The 21,932-nt window shown below is 39.4% G+C and overlaps 1 protein-coding gene and 1 long non-coding RNA gene across 2 annotated transcripts in view; one reads left to right on the top strand and one right to left on the bottom strand.

Annotated features, from left to right (window-relative positions):
- Positions 1 to 285: 285 nt before the first annotated feature.
- On the bottom strand, positions 286 to 7,853 carry LOC130415476 (uncharacterized). Its single transcript, XR_008905932.1, has 3 exons — positions 7,656 to 7,853; positions 1,444 to 1,599; positions 286 to 826 (listed from the first exon to the last, which is right to left on the bottom strand). It is a non-coding gene; the product is annotated as an uncharacterized LOC130415476 (long non-coding RNA).
- jarid2b (jumonji, AT rich interactive domain 2b) overlaps positions 5,900 to 21,932 on the top strand; it is a 100,105-nt gene continuing 84,072 nt past the window's right edge. Inside the window, exon 1 of the mRNA XM_056741216.1 lies at positions 5,900 to 6,446. Within this exon, the coding sequence (XP_056597194.1) occupies positions 6,402 to 6,446 (45 nt within the window). The 5' untranslated portion in view covers positions 5,900 to 6,401. The remainder of the gene's footprint in view (positions 6,447 to 21,932) is intronic.

The raw sequence follows: 21,932 nt of genomic DNA, 5'->3' as shown, positions 1-21,932 counted from the left end.
GGCTAGTGAACAATAGTGAAGGCACTTGACTTTAGCAACCAAGAGGGTAATGGAATCAGCATTACGATAGCAAATCAATTTTTGACAAGACAGCTAGTAGAAAACAACACTCCTCCTTGAGCAATTCTATTCACTAAAAAGGTTTTAATGCTCTTGTTTTCCAGAAGTCAGTCCCAATAGTTCCACCCTTCTCAATGACATCATACATGTCATTAACGACGACTGGATTGGCCAGGAAGCAATGTGTATTCTGACATGTTTCACATCCATGACACCACAAAAATTTGACACAATATGGACACACAGACAATCAAAAGACACAAAAATACTGTGTACTCTGAACCAAGCATTAAAGGTTGAATCAGGTACTTTAAGGTTTTTCTGGCTGTTCCAGTCATTAGTCCTCTCTTTACCCTCTCTCTGCCTTTCTCTTAGACCACCCACCATGCTGTCTATCACTCTTCTCTCCAGCTGTGGCCTGCCCATTTGTGTTACTTTGTTTCTTTGTGGCTGAGGTCAGAAATACCCCAACCCCCTTCTTCTTCTCTCTCCTTTTCCCTGTTCTCTCTCTCTAACTCTCTCCAGTAACTCTCCAACAAAGGCTCAAGATGGCCTTTGTGCCTGATGCAGGTGTCCAGGGCCATGAAAGGACCCAGGCTGGGAGAGGGGTCCATTCACCCAAACACCCACCTGTAGTAGAAGCCTGACCCAGATGAGTCACTCGCATGAGTTTATAAACGCTTTCTGGCTGTCAGCTGGTTTCATTGATGATGCTTGTGAGGGTGGAATGCGTTCATTTAGCTGGCGGGATGAATTGGTGGGGCTTCTGTTGTAGAAGAGTGGCCCAAGTTAAAAGGTCACAGATGGTTCTGAAGTATTACAACTTCATTCTTGGTTCTAACAGCATGTCAACCAGGCATATTATATGATACAGTAAATCAGCAGCGTTGATCTGGGTAGCCTCACAAACTGAGAAATCTCCAAAATCCAAAATTGTTTGTGTAGCTATTCTAGCTTCATTTTTGACATAAATTGTACTAGTCCCTTGGAAATGTGTGGCATCACAAAATAAGATACATAGATGTCTTCACTCAACAGATTCCCCTATGTATTTGATTTAGGGATGTCAAATGATTAATCGTGATTATTCGCTTCCAGTAACTAATTGTATATTTACAAACACAAACACATACATACATGAATATAATGTATTTCAGAAATATTTCGATGTGTATAATTATATTTACCAATAATTAAAATGATATACAAACATTAATTCATTTTTATATTTTTCTTAGGCATGTATGTGTTGATACTAATATGCACAGTACACACGTATTACGCAAACACAAACTTTTATTCTGAATGGTTTGACATCCCTAATTTGATAAATGCAATTAACTGAAAAATTAAAAGAATATGACAATTGCGCTGCTATCATACCTTCCGAAGAACTATTTTCACAAAAGGTGTGTCATGTTTCTAGGGGACAGGACAAGCAGTTCAAGGTGCGTTTTCTCAAAGGGTCTAGATGGAGACATTAATGGTACTGTTCCCTGCTCTACTGATATGACACGTCAAAGCCATCATGCATTAAATCTGCAAATGAAAAGAGTGATTTAAGCTTCTGTCAATAATGTTCTTGCACACCAAATGAACTAGCAGCACTACAGCAACCATAACAAGCCCTAATTTCTAGATAACTTTAAGCAGCACATGTACATTTAATATCGCATGTCATGTTTTTAACTATTGACAATGTGCACACATCCCCATAAAGACACTTTTGTTTGGCTGTGCTACCTCATCTCACCATTACAAATGTTTACATTTCATTTACCTGATGCAATACCCAAGGTGAGCTTATTTCCAGGGGGGAATTCTTACTCAACGTATCCAATTATGAGAGAGTGTGACGGAGTCCCTCGTGCAGGAGGGGCTGTCGTAAAAACCCAGCATGTTTGTGATCTTGACTGGTCTGGGTAGAGTTAAGGGGCCGGGAAAGGGGGAAGGGGTAACACCACTTTAATAAAAGGCCATGAGACTTCAGTCTTAGCACTGGATAGTCACAACTTTCATCTTTTGAGACACTTGCAGTTTATTTCCTGTCAAAACAACATCTTGTGGTTTTGATTCACATAATTGAAGAAAAGTGAGTTTGTCTTTGGTAGCGAGCACAAATTCATGTTGACTTTAAATAGTAACAAACAGCCCCCTATGAAACCAGCGTAATTGCAGTCTGCTGGAGTAGTTACCTCAGAGTCACACTTAAATGAGCCTTATCATTCTCCACTTTACCGGATGTTGAAATTGTTTGTCAAAGCCTTAGAATTTGACATTTTCCAAAATCAGAAATCACTGTCTAATTACATGCTGTCAGATTTTGCCTTTCTAACAATAACTGATGGTGAATTTCCCTCCGAAAAGTTGTGCTTCGAAGTGAGCCTGATTTATGTCACTATTTATTTCAATTTCATCTCTTAACATGAATATGGATTTAATGCTTGGCTCATAAATCAATCTTGATTCAGTCGCCGTAATCCGCCCTGCAACTGGTCTGCGAACATCAACCTGAATTAGCCAGTCTGCTCAGTCTCACCGCACAATTAGTTCTATCAAGAATGAAAGCTTTAATCAATGGCTGGCTTGTCGTTCACAGAGCCCTGTGGCTACAGCTAAGACGGCCAACATGAATGTGCGCATATGCAGTTGGATGTAACACCATTCTTTAAGGGCGGCTAAACAGGCCTGCGCATTATCCAAGTGGCAACTTTTGATAAGACAAAAAACACAGGGGCCAATGTGCAATGTGCTGCAAACAGAAAGCTGGTAGCCAACTCCTCTGGGCGTGACTGTAGCGTATGTGTGTGTGTGGCTGCCTCTGTCATAGCAGTACCTGGGAGCCCCAAAGCAGTCTGTCTCATTGATTCAGTTGGGCTTAAATGTCACTCACAACAGACTCTTGGCAGCCCTAGAGACCGCCGCAAACTCCAAGCAACAATAGGGGAGGAAAATGACATTGGTGTTTCTCGAAAACAACCGTTCACTCTGCTGTTACAAAGAGGGGAGTAGAGCAGAATATGTTTGAAAATCAATTCACTTTATGTTGTAATCCAACATAAATTAGCCTATACAATGTATTTATGAGCCGTCAACAGAAGTGTCTAAAGGCTTGAGTTTAAATATGTATGCTTAGAAGATTGCACACAATCAAAAATGAAATCAAAATGAAAACTTTACAGTTTGTCAATAACCCTACATGCCTTTTAATTAATAACACACATTCCCAGCTATCAAACTGAATTATGCTCAAATGTGGTCATCATTCACAAATTAAATTTAATGTTTACTATCTCAGGGGAATTTTGGTAGTTCTGTACAATTAGCTAAATTGTTGTATTCTAATTTTCTGTTTGATCAAAGCATGTAATATGCAGCTATTCACAACCTAATACTTTAATTTAAATAATTGATTAATCATTATAAATCATATTTTTTGCTTCACAGCCGTTGTCAATGGATTACCTGTAGCCATTGAAGTGCATTTTCATTAAACTGTAACATTTGGCCAACAAACTCCCAAGCATCTATTTTTAAAAGAGACCTAGATGTCAGATGAATTTATGAAGGAATTTTATCCCAGGTTTTTTATTTTTGCTCTCTAAAATGGCTGAATTTTACTTTAAGGGCTGACTACATGTAAAAATAAATAAATAAATATTTATAAAATTAGGTTGTATTGTTAAATAGATTTAGATCATAAGTATAGTAAAAAATAGTAAATAGTCCTACAAGTTACGCAACTAATGCTACCCATACCAAATTAAATCTCATAAAACTGTCTTCAAAACAAGTTACTGTTTTTATAGAAACTTGTTTTTATTGCATTTAAATTGGCAGAATTATAATCATATAACATTAAGCAACAGGATTTTACCTTTGTAGTAAATAAATCCAGTTGAGTGTCACAGTTGAGTGCCTGTAGTCAGCAAGTATCATATGTTCAGGAGAGCCTACCCTTGAGCGATTTTGCCATATTTTGTGCATAGCTGGACAAAAGACGAGCTCTTCAACTCACAACATGTTAAAAGATTTGTATACTCTTCTCTAAAAAGGTCATCACCATTGAGGATGCAAACAACTATTGAAACTTAAGGTTTAATTCAATTATTTATTATTTATTTATTTAGCTACATTAAAACTTTTATCATATTAAGAACAACCTTGCTTGAATTAAAACTGTCAGCAAAATGTGGTCTTGCCCTCTAACCCTCGATGTATTTGATATATTTTATATCCTATGGATATACAGATAAAAAATTATACAAACCTATTAAGTAGAAACTGAATAATATAAATGCAGCCGCTGAAAAAACAAACTACTTTTTCTCACTTCCTGAATCTTCTATAATTAATTTCCTTTTTTTATGTTCCTTCAATTCTTTATTGATCTAACATACCAGTGTGTTGCCGACACCATTAAAGACCCCCTGTAGTGGCCAGAAAATGTAATGTGATACTGTACCTGCGAACAACAGGCTGCAATTAAATTATTCATCTTTAATATATTGATCCACCATGATTCCTGTTCCTGCAATTCATGAGCAAGCTGCTGCTTGATCATGACATTCGTAAAACAAATGATTTTAGTGTTGACAGACGGAAGAGAGAACTATACTAATGCAGAAATATTATGTACATTAGTATGTTAAGAAAAATTCAACCATCCGGCAACACATTCAGCAAGGCTCAGTCAGGCCAAAAAAAAGTATCAGTTCAAAACTAAACTGTTCTATCACAATTCAGTTTAAGGGTGTACTTTTAAGGATGCAGGCTTGTGTCTTGCATTAAAAAACTCCCTGTTCCCTGGCACTGGATTTTTCCAAAATCATCCATTCTGATGAAAAAGAAGAATAGTCTGTTTGGTGTCTCAAACTGTTTTTGTGAATCGCTTAAACAACCCTTACATATTCCTGTCATTGTTTCAAGATCTGATTGTGACTCATTTCAAGAGATTCAGTTCATGTTGGTCCCATTACCAGAAGTGACTTCAAGAGTATAGTAGATATATAGGTAAAAATGTCAAGCAGAGGCAGAATGTGTCAATTCTTTTAAAACAAACTAAGCCAGCTGAAACTGTGATTAACCTTTTTAAATTCCTATTTTAAGTTTTTTATAAACTCTTATAAATTCTATGTATTTGAAAAAGAAATGCGTATGAAAACAATAATAGTTCACAGCAAGAAATTCGCCCCCACCTTACATAAATGAATATATTGTAAACTAAAAAGACTTACAAGTTTCAAGTAAAATATGTCAACAAATTGTTTAAAGTAAAATAAAGGATAAAAAGTAAATGGCAAGTATGCTTCCAAAACTTGACATGCACTGGTTTAACAGGAGTTTAAAAGTCAAACTGTAGTTTTGACCTTATTAGTTAGTTAACAGACCATCCGAATCAAAAAGATAATTCTCGTAACAAATAGTAAAAGCTGTGCTAGTTTGTTGGAAAATAGGCCTGCCAGTGGAGGAAAAAATCGTACCGCGTGCCTTTTCCCCCACGATGAACACAAACATTTCTAGAGAGCAGATGAGTATCTTTACAAGGGGTGCAGTGAGAACTCAGAAAACTATTTAAAACGGCTCGAAACAACTGAATTTGTGAGCCATCTCATATTCCTCAAAACTGGCACAATAGACGTCATTGCTATCTCACGGTGGAATAGACATGGTCAAATTGATCTTTTTTTGCTTCCGTAACTTTACAGTAGTGTGTTTCGTATCCTTGGATAGATGGTCATTTTGAGACGGTCCCTTAAAGCGGCAGTCCTTTTAAAGTTACCGCTGAGCGTGCTGTCGGGTGCGATAGGCTGTTTAAAGAAAGAAGCTTCGCCTTGTGTTCAGATGTGCCCGTGGTGCTGCTGGAGAGTTCACTCATCGCTTGCAAGCTCCAGCCAAAACGGACCACGAACCTTTTCATTTTTTTGAATTTTATTTATTTCATCCAATCATCGGATAAACATTCTTCAAAACAAGATGTAACTCATCGCCGAACGTTACATTATCACCCTTACTTCAATAAGCCTTCATGTTTTAAAGAGCCGGGATGAACACCAGATGGCTGTTTTACTGATGGAAGTTATTGTGGCGAATGGTTTTAACTATGGTATGCCGATGTGATCTTTTATTTTATCCTTTACCCTTAGTTATGGATCGATGATTTATGGAATATCGGCAATTCCAAGGTTTTGAAGGAATCGGCGACGATCTAAGAGGGAATTTTGCACGGCAAAGCAAACTACAGGGGATTTAAATCGCTTTGCTCCGGGAGAAGAAGAGAAGCAGGAAGAAAATTCATGTTGCGATTCTCTCCTTAACATTAAAACATTTTGGATTGCAGAATGAGCAAGCAAAGACCTAAGAGGAATATCATTCAGAAGAAATACGTGAGTATTGTTCGTTTGCAGGTGACCTTAAGTTTGTTTAATGTCTGCGCTTGTGTCGATGTAAATGCGTAAACTTTGATCGCGAATGGCTCGTGTTGTCTGTACACTAGTGTTTAAAAACATCGCTTAGTTGCACTGTGTTAGACCCAAATGCCTCTTATGCGGTCTTAAATGATTTTCTATATAGTTCCATGTACATTACATTTATTTATTTTCTTAGTTTACTTATTAAAGGTAGTGTACAGATGTTGGCTGATAGAACTCGACGAAATCTTTTACATCGTAACACTGGACGTGTGTTGTGTGAACTGTTGTTTTGGCAAACTGAAAGTGGTAAAATAATATTGTGATTTAGAATGGCTTTGTTTGCTCTTATGTGCTTTCTGTCCCAGAGACTCGAGGACAGCGATATCGTCCTTTATTTTATTCCGGCATTTCGTTTTTCAAACGTACTGCTGCAGGAATACGGGTGATTTATCGCAACTATCCAAACTCTTTTGACATATTTGATTTGTTTATTCGTTTATTTCTTGTGGCGTAAAGCAAGTGTGAGCACAGGACTCTTATGTTTTCAAATCAACTGGATATGCAAAGCATTTCCTTGCCAATGACGACTGAAAGGCTTTATATTACTAGCACATGTTAAGTTCGTTTACTTTAAAGAAAGTAGATTGTCATTCCTTTGTTTACATATTTGTGTCGACTCTACGCGAAGGAAACCCTTTTGCATTGGCGTTATGCTATGCTTGTATTTAACTCGTTTCTCTTTTTACCTTTCTTCACCTTGAGGAGGATCTGAGCGTTTATTTCCTGAACAGACTAAAAACCCTGCATTTGAACCACTTACAATATTGCATGACAAATTAGATTAAGCGCATTGGATGTCGTTTTAAAGGGCCCTATATATCCAGTCGCATTGCAGAGGTTCGCCTGCGAAATAAAGCGACCATTTTACTGTCTCCACTACGATATGTCGCTGAACCGGCGAACTTGTTATATAGCGGAGATGAGGGACAGCACATCTTGAACTTTTCTGGCTGTTGATTTACTCTCCTCGGGAGTTGAATTAAGCAAGGCTAGCATAACAAATCCCAGAGTCTCCTCAGAGAGAGGATACGAACCTGGTATCAGTTTAACCCCTCAAGAACTGACTGACTCTTAACGCGACTTTGCCAGGGTCTTTACTTGTGATTGACGCGGAGTTTTTACCTTACTCCACACTTCTGTTGTTGTTTCTTTGACCAATCGTGATCTTAATATCGTGTCTTCTCAAAAAAAGCCATCCCTGAGAAATGATTTCCCGCCGCTGGTGAGCGAAAGGGTTAGCTCCTGCAGCCAATTTTGTCTGCCGAGTGCAGCGTGAAGCAGCCTCGTCACGTGCCTCCATATTTAACTTTTTCCAAGAGCCACATTTGAGAAGTGTTCCTTCTAGGATGATCCGTGTTTCATTGTAAATGTACGGTTAAATCTATGTGGTTGTCTTATAGCTCGTCAGTAACATGTTAAAATAAGTGAAACTAAGCTGTGAGGGCATAGGTTATGATGACGCAATACGGGGTCAGTTTCCACGCGCATTATCTGCAGTGCTCGAGCTCCTTTACATGCCGTTTTCCGCACAGGGTTTTGGAAATTGTCTATCTTTGCATTTGGTCTGTGGTTCCTACGTTGTAACGTCTCGATGAGCAGTGATACAATGTTTTATTTGTATTTTGTCATCGATGTTCATCTTCTTTAACAAAACTCCTGGAAAGTAACACATCTAGAGTAGTAGAAATTGTTAGAACAATACACAATTTTAGCTATGCTTTGCTTAAAAAGTCAAATTGTTTATAAGTTATGCTCTTTATAGATTTCTATATCAAAATTTGTTTTTTACAATTCTTATTCTGCGTTCAGCACTGAAGTTTTGCCTTTTGTAAGGGAACCCTGTATGCTTTGATCTTATTTGTTCGAAATCAGAATACGCATTTATCTACCGCAAGGGAACACGAGAAAATGTTCAATTTGGATTGTGTATGGTACTGTTTCATAGTGTCGTGATCACCCCTTTGTATGCTTTTAGTATTTGAGTTCAAGTTTCTAAGGTGTGTGAAGTGGACCTGAACTGAACCCAAACATGACTGTTCATGTCACATCTGTGCTGTGGGGGGCGGCTGTGGTAAATCTGTTCAGGCAAACAACAAAAACAACCTGAAGGATCCGTCCCCCAGGCCTGCACAACTCTTGGCCCTTTGGATTCAGGCTACCCTTAATTAGCGTAAAACAATTATACATGCTTGGCTTAACCATATCCCCTGGAACATGAGGAAGTGCAAGGGATATTCATTTGCCTTTTGTCTTTTTTTCCTCTTCATTCTCCTTCACATGTGATTGTGAATATTATTCAAATTCATTTAGTTGAAATTGAGTGGGAGAAAAAAAAGATGATAATACATGTTAATAAGAGCAAATAAGAGAATGCAATTAGACCCCTGATTGATAGACGTGTGTGAAGTAGTTACTTTTTTGGCAGACAAACTCTCAACAAGATGGTTCTGACAAGATGTGAAAACTTCTCTATATCATTATTTTTGAGGCCTGTTTTTTAAATTAAATAGTTATGCCAGTTTGTTGTTGAACTTTGGCTAATGAATGCAGTCATTGCTCTCATTTGTGTTGCATGTTCTGTTGAAGTGAACATGGCACATGGTGCGGGGGGGGACAGGGGGTTGGCTTTGGCTATTCTTTCTCCCTAGTTTTCCTTAACTCCCTCTCTCTCTCTCTCTCTCTCTCTCTCTCTCTCTCTCTCTCTCTCTCTCTCTCTCTCTCTCTCTCTCTCTCTCTCTCTCTCTCTCTCTCTCTCTCTCTCTCTCTCTCTCTCTCTCTCTCTTCTCTCTCTCTCTCTCTCTCTCTCTCTCTCTCTCTCTCTCTCACTCACCCATTCACCATTCACTCACTGCTGGCCCAGCTGGGGTCGGGCCCTGATTCATAGACGTGTGGTGGGATAGGCACAGCTGCTGTAGGGGCCTTTACAAATGTAAAGAAGCTGTCAGTGTTTGTTTCATCAGGCGTACAACTGATGAGGACCAAGTTTGAAAAATCCACTGCAGTGTGTGGCGCACAAAAAACCCTGGAAACAAAAATAGAGAGCAGGGCCAAGGCTCACCGAGCCCTCCCTATGACCCCTTCCCCCGCTCCGAGTCCTCCAGCTTTACAATGTAAATGTGGGCGCCGCGTCCATTTGTGAGGAGAAAGCCATGAGGCTGTGTGTGTGCGCGCACGTGTGAGATTGAATGTTTGTGTTTTAACGACTGCCGTTAGCGCCACTGCGCTTCATTTAACTCTGTGTTTTAATGCAAATGTTTTTTCATAATGTTCTTTTATTTTCAAGCGTGTGACATTGCAAAATTCATGGAGCAGACCTCAGGATGCCAGCTGTTGTAACAGGTCTGATTTAATTTGGTGAGGTAGTGAGGGGTTGTATTGAGCTAACATCTAGAAGAGACTGCATTTTCAACATGAAACGGAAGTTAAATGAGATCTCTATTGGCCTTACACTACATGTTATCATCAGAGAAATTTAAATTCTTCTAAATTGTGAAAATTACGCTATTATATTGGAATAAAAAAGTAAACGAAACAATGCAAACAAATCTGTTCTGTCAAACAGTTTTTGCCAAAATCTGAATCGCGTATATTTATTTTTAGCAATACAGTTGCTTTGTACGTTGTGATTAATATGCTTTTCCTTTGTTATGTGTTATGTTTGTTTATGTCTGGTGCATGTGGGTGTTTTAGGGTGGCAGTCTGTTTACATTGATGACAAACCTGAGTTTGAACAGTCAAAGCAAATAATTGTACTGAACCAATAGACCTGTTTTGTGAATATAGCCATTGTCTTATCATAGTTAACTTAAATGTTCACCACAATCTGGAAAATGGTTTGATTTTATGCTTTTATAAAGAAACACAAATGTCATATTTACTCAGAATTGATAGTTTCATGAATATAATGTACTGTAATATACTTTCAAAATATAAGCACAGTTATTTTCGCGAAACCAAATGTAGTTTTATCGATGGCTTCTTTATGTACTCTGAATATAAAATGCCAAATCACTTGGACAGCAAGATGCTGGTAGTAGTGGCACTTTATTCAGTTTTTAATCTCACTTTGTTTCTCTCGTGGAGGATTTCTTGAAGCAGTTGCTGCAGTCAAGACAAAGCGCGGCCTCACAACACCAATGTGTTATTTTGGCCTGGTGCAGTTGTAGTTGGGTCTGCTGATCTTTTTATTTTCCTTTATGGCCGTTGCATCACAGGTTTGGCACATTATGCAAGTTGACATTTTGCTTATTGGGCTTTGCTGCCTAAGCGATTTGACATGCATAAACACCAGGGCCCTTGGTCGATGTGTGAATGCTTGCAAAGGACACACTCCCACAAAGACAAACATGCACAGCTGGCTATATACATGGACGCACCTACGTCACGCGAGGAATTTGGTCCGCTGACATAAAAACAGGTGCAGTAATGCTTTGAGAAGTGTTACGGCATAAGTGTTGCCCTCAAAAGGAATGTTCTCCCTCCCTGCCACCATTCCTCTATCTTGTACTTTGGATCATGTTGATATAAGAGAACAGAGTATCAAATTAAGATAGTTTCTCTGTGTGGTAAGAAAGCTATGGTAGTGGTAGACAAACCTGTGGGCATGGAGCTGTTAGGCCAATGTATGAATCAGAATGAGAGTTATTATTATGTCATCCTGATCTTGAGACCTCAAGACCACACAAATGTTGTTCTGGTCAGGGTCTCATTACTTTGAGTTGGTCTGAGAGTCAAAGCCTGTCTTGGTCAACAGTTAGATCTAAATTTAGGATCTTAGACATGACCACAACCAATTTCAACGATCTTATTTAAGACTAAAGCTCTTGCAGAGCTTTCAATTCCCTGTTGTTTTCTTCTTTTCAGTTTACTTTAATGGACAGTCTGGTTCTTGGACTTGGTCATGCTCCGTGTCCTAAGGTTAAGGTCTTAGCCTGCCTGTTGACCTCAAGTGGTTTGGGTTTTCCTGGTGTTTTAAGGTCTGGTCCTTACTCTACCTCTCATTAAATTATGTTCCTGTGGTGTGGACCGAAGGGCTGCACTTTATCGCTGCAAGCCGAATCAACTGTCCGGATTAGTTCTACATTAGATGGCTGATTTCTGTCATGGATGGTGGGGGTGAAGTGAACCAATTACATTTTTACTTCATAAGCGTACAATTTGCTTTTTGTAAGTTGAATTTCTTGTAGACATCTAGTTTCGGAATACCACAGTTGTTAGGTGATAACTACATCCCTTAAATAACCTAACGTAGCCACAGAGGGAGTTTTAATAGTGAATTCTTAAGTATTGGGCTTCATTCCATACTTATAACTTGTTGATGCCAGAATTGGTACATCTAGATGCACATAAATTTGTTCCTCTTTGAGTTGTATTTCCAGACATGCTTTCTCTGTTCCTTTTGTGTTGCATGCACTTGGCTCAAGGCTGGGTAACCTCACTGATTTTGTCGTGAATGCTGACATGTGGCCAAGACGTGGCAGCAACAGGCAGAACTTTTGGCAGCTTACTTCCCTTTCACAACTGTGTTCCTCTCTGTGAGTCTGACAGAGTGTTCTGTTCTCTGGTGGTGCTCGCGTCTCTTCCGCTGTCTGCTTTTATGAATCATTGTGCCATAAGTCTTCAAAATTGCAGAACGTCCTCTGAGATTCTAAGGACATGCGAGCTCCATTCTAAAATGTAGAGAGCTGCCTCATGGCCTACTGTCTTATAACGGCATCGTAATTCGTGATTTGAAATGTGAGTTGAGGCAGCAAATTGGCGCTTCTTGTGAGACAGTTAATCTTGATACAGGAAAGACGCAAACATACATGACACTCAAAAAAATATATTACTAACCATCATGTCATTCCAAAGCTGTATGACTTTTTGAATAACACTTGAGATGTTTTGAAGAACAATGGTTAGCACACAACATTGGACCCTATTGACTTCCATTGCATGAACTGAAAACTGACACAATTCTCACAATATTCTTTTTTGTCTCGGTGTGGAATGAATTGTGTTTATAATCTGCATTTCTTCCGCTTCTGCCATCTTAAATTTTCCTTAGGTCTGCAAGATATTTAAGAAAAATGCTATAAGTGATAAGTTACTAAATAATGCGATTTCTTAAAAAATGTAAACCAACATATTTTTTGTGGTTAACAGGCTTGTTTTATTGTTGCACTACATAAAACATAAAAACACTGTTTTAGCGAACTATTGTGATATGCACACTTGCAATATTTCAATAATTTTAACATTGTTCATCCTTTTTTTTTATTTATTTTTGTTAAGCTGCCCAACATTACCTTTTGGCCAAATTTTAGAGAGTAGCAGAATTAGGTTGCCTACCTTTTGGAACACCTTTTACATGTGGAGCCTGAAACTACTGTCCTACTGTATGAAAATTTAGCAGTGTTTGCCAATTCCTGGAGTGCCCGCAACACTGCACATTTTTCGTGTCTTCCTTTTCTCAACACCCAATTTTGGTCTCTGCTAACAAACTACTGAATCAAATCTGGTGTGTTAGATTAGGGAGACATCCAAATAGATGTGCATTATTTGTACTACAGGACCAGACTTGGGAAATGCATGAATACTGAAATGATCATGTGTAGTTGAAATCAACCGTACATTGTGAAAACAGCCATACTGCGAACATTTACTGTAATGAGGAAGTGGCTTATACCGTTATCGTTTCAGGCTTCTTAAAATCATTCTCTGTGGTTTTCATGCAAGTGAGCATTTGAGAGAGATTGTTTTTAGATGGAAGACCTCCTCCTTAGAGCGATGTAATGGAAGTGTGGTGCGCAAGAAGATTTGTAATTCACTGCTGCATCTCTAATTAGTGGGCGAGATGCGTGCTGCTGGGAGCCATGCGGCCGCTTTTGTGCATGTTGAGCTGACTGAGCAGAGGCCATTGGAGCCTGTCATGGGCCTGACACTGGGGTTAGTTGTTTTGTTTAGCTTTGAGGGCCATAGCATGACATGCACTCTTGTAGGGTTTGACCTGCTATGATAGCTGTGTTGTTTATTAGTGAATGCGGTTTTATTTTAGTAAATGCTGTAAGAGACCAAAGTCGTTGTTCAGCAGAGGATCTTTGTCGCTGAAATATGTGTCTTAGTCTCTGTATACAGCATTAATCATTTGTTTGGCGGCTCATTGGACTCCAGCGGATTCTGACAGTTTTTATAGTTTGGTTGTTTTGTTACAAAGAATGATGGTAAATCCCTGACAACACACACACATTTGGGAGATGTCTATTTGATGTTTACACATAATATTAATATTATAATTTTTGTATTGTTGATCTGCAATACGTCTCGGAGAAGTCTTCTGTCAGATAGATGTTTATTATTTACAATGTATGTGCAAGTGCCCATATGTACAACATTTCTAAGATGTTTAACAGATGCTTTTGCACAGCAGATGTTTTCCAGATCTCCAGATCTGTAACAGACATCTTACAGACTTACCTAGGAACCTATTGGGGTAATTTGTGTAATTTTCAATTGTTGTGAAATGTCCAACTGGAAAGTTTGTTTAGTCTCGGAAATCAATTTTACTATTGAATAATACCCGCGTCATAGTTTCATATGTTTAATATTTACGTAACGTTTCCACATTTGTGTGTCATGTGTTGAAATGATCTTTAAGCAGAAGCTAACCCTCATGGCGAGGGATCGTATTTCTGTTTAACACGGTTTTGCTCAATGAAACGCAACCTGCCTCATGGATCGTATGACAGTCTCTTGTTTAACCCCAACAACCTTCTGACATTCAAGGACAAATTCTACAAGATCCTGATAATATCATTAAATCCTATACCAGATTCAGTGTCAGCCGTGTTGGCTAATGGTGCTGTTAGCTATGTAAAGTGATCTGAATTTAAATCACTTTTTACACTACAACAAGCCCGTCAAAGTCACCGGCTACGGTCCTCTTGGCACGCGGCCCTGTAAACATCGTTTACGAGCGACTAGCCCATTTCTCACATTTACTGTCAAGTTGGAAGCAAGCTTTTCTAAACAAGCCATTTAACGTTAATTTAAGACAGAAGTTTCAAATTAATTAATGCATAGCAAGCAATTATTTCAGGAGTTAATTTAATTTTAAGTTGGATTTAACGTAACCATAGTGACTACAAAACTGTCTTCGTGTTAGAAGAACATTGGAACACGCATGCACTATGCCATCACAGGGGTCTAGCCACTATGTTTCCATAGTAACCACCCTGGTGCCAGAACACAACGTCTCTTTGCCTTTTTTGAATCGCCACTTGAGTGTCTGAAAGTAGCAGTGCCCGGTGGACGTTGAGAGCTCATAATGAGCTCCGGCTGCTCCACTGAGGCTGAGCAGGCTTCTTAACTGCTCACTCGTGAATCAGATATTCTCAACAAATCCACAAGTGCTTTTTTAGGAAAACACAAACGAAGCAAAAAGCTCATAACCAGGCTTTTAAAGAACAATCGGAGTCTCAAAGCCTGAGCGTACAGCTGACCCGAGTCTGTACCCGACTGTCGGACGTTCATTTTTACGCAAGCCAATCGTGCACATCGCTCACACTAAATCAGCAGGGTTAGAGTGCATAATGGCGTTATGTGTTTATGCAGGTACTCAACAGAACGAATGGGCTCATATTTACCCGGTTTGTTGATAAGTCATGCCGATGTTCAGTCTGTTAGTTTTAATGGCAGCATCTGTTCGTTTTTCGGTCTGTCTGTGTGCAGACGCTACATTCTGCAAGCACATTTTCTCTTTCTGTCTAGTCTTCATCATCTTTCGCTCTACTGGCCTCTGAGCATCACTTGAAAGGAAGGGTTTCGGTGGATGTGTCCTTAGGCAGGCTATGATTGGATTTTCATGTACATGCCGAGGCGACTTGCACACTGCAATGATAAATGAAGCACTTCGGTAGCTACCTGACAGTAAGGTTGCAAATTACGGTGATTTTAAAAATGAAAGAATAGTACACTACCCCTCAAAAATTTAGAAGGACTTACTCATTCTTTCTTTATAGTTTTTCACATTTTAGAATAATGGTAAACTATGGAATGACCCAATTGTAACTGTGGGGATTATGTTGTGACTAAAAGCATCCAAAAATGAACCCTGTTATAGGTAGCATCTCCAAAAATGAACCCCGATATAGGTAGCATCTCCAAAGAAATGTACAAAATCATTCACTTGGAATTTCATCATCCAGCTTCTTGAGGTCTCACCATTGGAAATTCCTTTATTACTATTTAAACCTTTAATATATGCTGGACTCTTATTGGCTGCTTTCTTATTATTTGATTGATCCATTTTCTTATGAAAGAAATTAATATATTGGCACAATTACTTTTGTCTAGAAGAACTTTTTTTAAAATTGAGAAAGATACCGTAAAATATTTTTAAATCATGAGAAACACTTTTATAACAACACAACTAGAAACAAATTTATAGTAAAAGGCAATGTAAGTCTCTTTGGATAAAAGCGTCTGACAAATGCATAAATGTAAATAAACGACATTCATGCCAAAAACAATTTTGGTTGCGTGAGATGCACCTCAATAGATTGCATACACAGAAATAACCCATAGAGATTCCGAGAAGAAGGTGAAAAGCCTTAAAAGTCAGTGTGCTGACAGATGTATGAGCAAACGCATATTATTGAATGTCACTCCTTACATGAGAATTACAGTGACAGCGTTATGTTTCCACTATGCGAGTTCTAATGTACACACACAGGGTAGATTTTACAGATTTAGTCAGCCTATTATTTCGAATCCTGTAATTTAGCCGGAACGAACGGTGTCACATTTTCTAGCGAATATTTTGCTGAAGCATCAAATTAGTCATAGTCTCATATTTAGTGTCTGCGAAGGACCAGAGATTCTCCGCTGGCTTCTTCCTGTGGAAAGTCTCTGTGACAGACAAGCGTGAGGAGAAAAAAAACAACATCTGCTTTTATGCCTCCTCATTCATGCAAACATGTGGGGAATCACCTGTTTTTTTTTTGAGTCAGCTGCTATTTGTTTTCTGTTTAAAATGCCATTTTTATTCAATTAAATTTTTGTAGTGCCATGCCGTACCATACAAGAAGTCCCCCTCCCACCACTATGAATTTATTTTCATTTTTTCCCCCCAACTATCATTTATTTTCCTTCAGTAATGCTCGGATTGCTCCACTGGCCTATTTTACTGCTCTTGTCAATTTTTCCCCTTTTATTGTTCTTGTCTTTTTTCATTTCCTCGGGTTGTAGCTGCTTTTCAGTGCCTCCCTGCTGACAAGCTGGGAAGAGAATCATCTGTGAGGAAGTAACGGCAATTCGTGAGGTGAAAATCATTTCTTAATTGCTACGATTTGGGCAGTGACCTGCTTGTGAGAATGGGTTTAGTTTGATCTGTAAAATGCCCCGAGTGAGCTTCTAACACCTGGCTATCTGTCCGAGGCCCTCGTGGGCCTAAAGTGGCTGGCAAAAGCTACAAAGAATTTGGTAGGGGGGTAACAGCGCATGCTTTGTTTGGCGGTAGTGTGTGTGTGCATGAAAACGGGGCTCACCCATTAAAATCAGTTTTCCTTTCAGACAAATATGGATTTTTAATCTGCGGTGTGATAATTTATGACCAATGTGAAGAAGTCCCATTTTTTCTCAATAATTTATCTTCTCTCAAAAGGAGAATTCTCCTAGAAAGGATTTTTTTTTTCATTGTTTACTTGCCCTCGTGCCATTTCAAACCGGTTTTTCCAAAAAATATATTATGGAGAATCATGTGAAGCTTTCTCTATATAATACTAATGAAAGGAAACTCAGAAAAATGCAGAAAGCACGTGCTATATTCCATCTCTTCTGAAGTCACATAATAACCTTTTGTGAAGATTTTATCACTATAGTCGTAAAACCTTAAAAAAATCTTGATGTTTTTAGAACGTGCTTTTGTATTTGTGTTGCCGTCAAAAAAGCAACCTGCAGTGAGCTTGTTACACGTACTAACTACCTTATTATACGTTTGTATTCACGTTTTTTCCATGCGTCTTATTTTTTTCTAATTGGCTTTTTTTTGGACAGCAGCAGCGTCTGTGTGAGCACATGCTTAAAGATCATGAAATGTGTAGTAATTGAATTGGGCAAGCCTAATACACAAAGTTAAAGCTCTTTTTTATTTGCTTGCTGCTCGATTTCTATTTTGGTTAATGGAAAGACAGCGGTTCTTGCGCAGTGCCTGTCTGTGGTCAGCTGGCCGCTGTGCTCCTGTCAACCGTCACTTTCTGCTGTGGTTGCATCATTCACCACCACGGTAACTGGTAATGTTATCTCCCTGTCAGTTTGTCTTACACTCTACCTGCCTCCTGGGTTCCTGTTAACCCCTCGGACCCCAAACTCAGTCTCACACCGTGTCTATACCAGACGTGACCGGACCAGCGCGACAAGACAGCGACACAAGACATTAGAAACGCAATGGAACACATTAATTTATCATTTTGTCCACATTGGATGCGGTCGCGTCCAGTGTAGCTGCGGTGTTAAGAGCTGTCCTTGACAATGTGAACGTATGCTGAACTCTCTGATCTTACCTTGTTTTTCTTTGATAGACCATATATGGTTAAGTCTAGCTGGACTGAACAGTAGTCCTTGTGCGCATGTGATGCTGCTTATTAAAGGAGTAGCGTTAGACACAAAGTAAGCATGTTAAGCTTATAGTTGCCACCACTTTACTATGATGTTAACCCTCCAAGTTTGCCCTCACAAGAACAAATCTTTTAACAACTGCTTATATTTATCAGCCAGAATAAAAAACCTAATATAATATTATTTCTGGAGTTAAACATTCCGTTTGTGGCTATTTCTTTTTCAATTGGCGGTATGTATTTTTACCATCTTTTAAATAAAGTTGGTCAGCTAATAGCATGCAAGCTGATGTCTGGTGGTTTGTCAGCCACAGACCCGTGCTGTTGAAATACCATAGACTCCCATAGGAGCAGGCCGTCCAATCCTGGGATCGGTTTTCAGCCCTTACTCTTTTTGGCTCTGTATTATACTGCCAGATTGTCCTCTTCCTCTAGCTAATGCACTGTAATATGATGTAACGTAATAATGTTGTCTCTGTGAGACCGGTTAAGTAACCATGCCTGGTTTTTGGGGGAATGACTGTGATTATATGGCAAATGCAGTTTGCTCATGCGTGCAGCTTCTGTTGTCACGAGGCGTTCCCTTGATGTTGTGTTACGTGCGCAGTGCGTTAACTGTCAACCCCTCTCGTGGGGAAAAGACCGTAAATCAACTAGGCACTTTGGTGACACAATGGTGACACGATGGTCACAATGACTCGATGTTTCATGCTTGACGAATTGCCTGTAAAGAGTAAATCGAATTTGTGCCGAGCGTTCATGTTCCTGGAAAAGCAACGGGTTAAGAGCCTTTTAACCGGTACAAGGCATAGCTCACCCAAAAATACAAGTTCTGTCATTTGCATATACCCTCATGTCATTGAAAACCTGTAGAACACAAAAGATGTTTTGAAGAAGGTTGGTTACCAAACAACAAGCTCCATTGACCACTATTGTATTGACAGACACAAAACCACATTACTCAAAATATCTTCTTTTGTGTTCCACAGAATAAAGTAATACATGTTTAAATGACACGATAATGAGTAAATAAAGATTTTTTTCGTTTTCTGGTGAACTATCATTTTAATCTTTTGAGAACAAGCAGATAAGATAGAGGCATGCAACTGTCCTACTTACTGGCTGTGGTTTGTACACCAAAGTTTTGGGGTAGGGTTCTTGGCAAACCCCCTAACACTGAGTATAAACAATAGTAAAAGTGTTGATTGCATTGACAAACCGTACTATTTATAATTTGACTGAATATTTCCTTAATATTCTTTAATATATAAAGGCGGACTTAATACATTTTTAAGAGCTCTGTGAATTTGAACAGATTCCCTATTCTATATTTATCAACAATTGCCTTAACTTGGCAACACCAGATCAAAAATGATAGGATGACAGGCTGAATGTCTATTTTCATTAGTTAGAACATCTTTTCCTTTCGTGTATTTTTACTAATGGCTAAATTGAGGCTTACTGCTGAAGGAAAAAGAGTGTGGAGGTTTTGAGGTTTTGGTTGATTGACTCTTTTGGGAGATCACTGGCACACTTTCAGGGCCCATTTGCTTTTTATTTATTTATTTTTTGCCTCTAAGGGATCGATATGACATGTTGCTTTAATTCATGAAACTTTCTCATGACTTGTCCAATGAAGCACATTTTCTAAAGCATCTCTAGGGTTGTTTCTGTTTAGCCCCTTTGTCTTCATTGTTGTTCGGTTGAAAGTGGAAATGTTGGTCTCTGGGATTGCAGGTGGATCGGATTCAAATGTCAGGTGAACTTTGACTGTGTAGAGACATTCTACAACGCATTAACCGCTAACATCCACAGTTAGCATTGGATATCTTCACCTGTCTGTCCTGGTGGAAATTACCGTGCTTAACATCATGGATGTTAACGACTATCAGTTTGCCGGCGACATGGGTATTGACAAGGAATTTGTTCCCTAGACAGATCATGTTCTCGGGATGGAGAGTACCTTGAATTTTCTAGCCGTTGGTGTGAAATTCAATTTCGTTACGCGTCTTGAAAATAAATGGATAAGTTTCTGGATGGTTGGAGTTTTACGTGGCTAGTTTTTTCCCCTGACTGTGACGTGTTCTTGATCTTCTTCTTGAACGATAAGTTCATGCTCTTAGAGGTCTGTTTAAGTCCGAAAATATCAGAAGCTGTTGCGCAGCTTTGCCATAAACATATTCCTGACCAGAAATGCGTGGGGTTGGAGTGTTGCATTACACAAAAATGGAAAGAGAGACAATATTGTTATTGAAGATAAATGCAAGAATGGATGTAATGAAGGAACAATTTACCCACAGTCATAAACAGATAGTTGTGTAGCCTTCCTTTTATGAGAGGAAGGTTTAAGGTTGGCCTCTGAAGGCTGTCTTCCTGTCAAGCTATTGTTAAATCTTCTCCCCTGCTTACGGGGTGTGTTTGTGGGGGGGTGGCTGTCTTTGTTGATGCTCACCATGAGAAGGAGAAATAGAGGAAGGAGAATACGGAGCCCAAAGCGTTAACAGCCGTGTTGACGGGCCCATCAATCCAACCAAACCTGCACTTCTACAGAATGATCCATCGGCTCATGTCCAACATGGTGGAAGTAATCATTTTTTCCTCTTTTTGCCCCATATGTTTATATAAGAGGGTTGTCACGATAACAACAAATTCAATGGTTTAAACCAATACCATTAAAATAAAATATTTCCGTTGTGATTTATTCAAAAATGGTTAAGAATGATTTTTAAAACTAGTTATTGTTTTTGGTGTGAAGAGGCATCTAGACTCTATTAACAATGCAAACCTAATTCAGCCCGATTTTGGCCTGATTTGAGTGTTGTAGTAATTTGACTTGGGGTGTTGGGATGCAAAGTGTGATCATTTCATCCCATATAGTCATAGAATACGACAATTTGCACAACATCTGCGATGCCTAATGACCTCCGTTAATCCATTCGCATGCGTAGCCAGGTTTTAACATCGGTCGCTAACCCTAATCCATGAAGCGAAAGGTACCAAACATAAACTTGGTTACGTGACTGGTATAGTTTTTTTATTTTGTCCTGACCTTTTAAAAATGGCTACTTTTGACATGCCTGATGTGCACAGAATATTTACACACTTTTTTGCTGCCGTTCAGTATTTTTGAGAGTCATAAGAGCAATTCAGGGCTTGTTCAGTCGTTAAAAGAAACGGCGTGTTATAAAGGAGCCTGACCTTCCACTGTTGCCGCCACGTTACCCAGAGGCCCCGGAGGCTGTGCATGTGAGCGTATGTGTGTTTTGTGCGAGCTTGTGTGCGTTCAGGGCTATTCATTCACCAGTCCCTCAGGCTCATATTCAGACGTTACTAAGTTTGTGTAGCTCTGTTGCCACTCGCAGCTGATGACCTTGTAAGTAAACTGAAAGCTCAGAGAGGTTAAAAGAAAGCAGTCTCCCCTGGCCCTACATGCTCGACCTGTGCAGGGAAAGGGTTAACCGCTCGCACAGCGGAGAGCGAGAGAGAGCATGTGAGTGAGCATATGAGTGGCTGTGAAAGAGAGCAGCATGCTGCTGTTGTCAGGGAGTGGGACAGGGAGAGGTGGGCGGAGCAATGAAGCTGCCGGCCGAGTCTACGCTCGCTTGCCGTCTCTCGATGGCCTCTGATTGGCTGGCACTGCGGTAGGAGAACAAAGTGCTTATGACGAGTACCCTGGCCTGCACATCCCTAGGTCTAATGGGGCTCGGAGGGGGGAATTGTCCTGCCTTTAACTGTCTGCTAAGAGGCTGGACATGGCACTCCTGTGGTACTTGTGCTCATCAAGACAAACACAGATGATGTT

Source organism: Triplophysa dalaica, chromosome 25 (genome assembly GCF_015846415.1).
Source record: "Triplophysa dalaica isolate WHDGS20190420 chromosome 25, ASM1584641v1, whole genome shotgun sequence".
Lineage (NCBI taxonomy): Eukaryota > Metazoa > Chordata > Actinopteri > Cypriniformes > Nemacheilidae > Triplophysa > Triplophysa dalaica.
The sequence above is the reverse complement of the archived record's forward strand: the minus strand, read 5'-3'. Positions and strand labels throughout refer to the sequence as shown.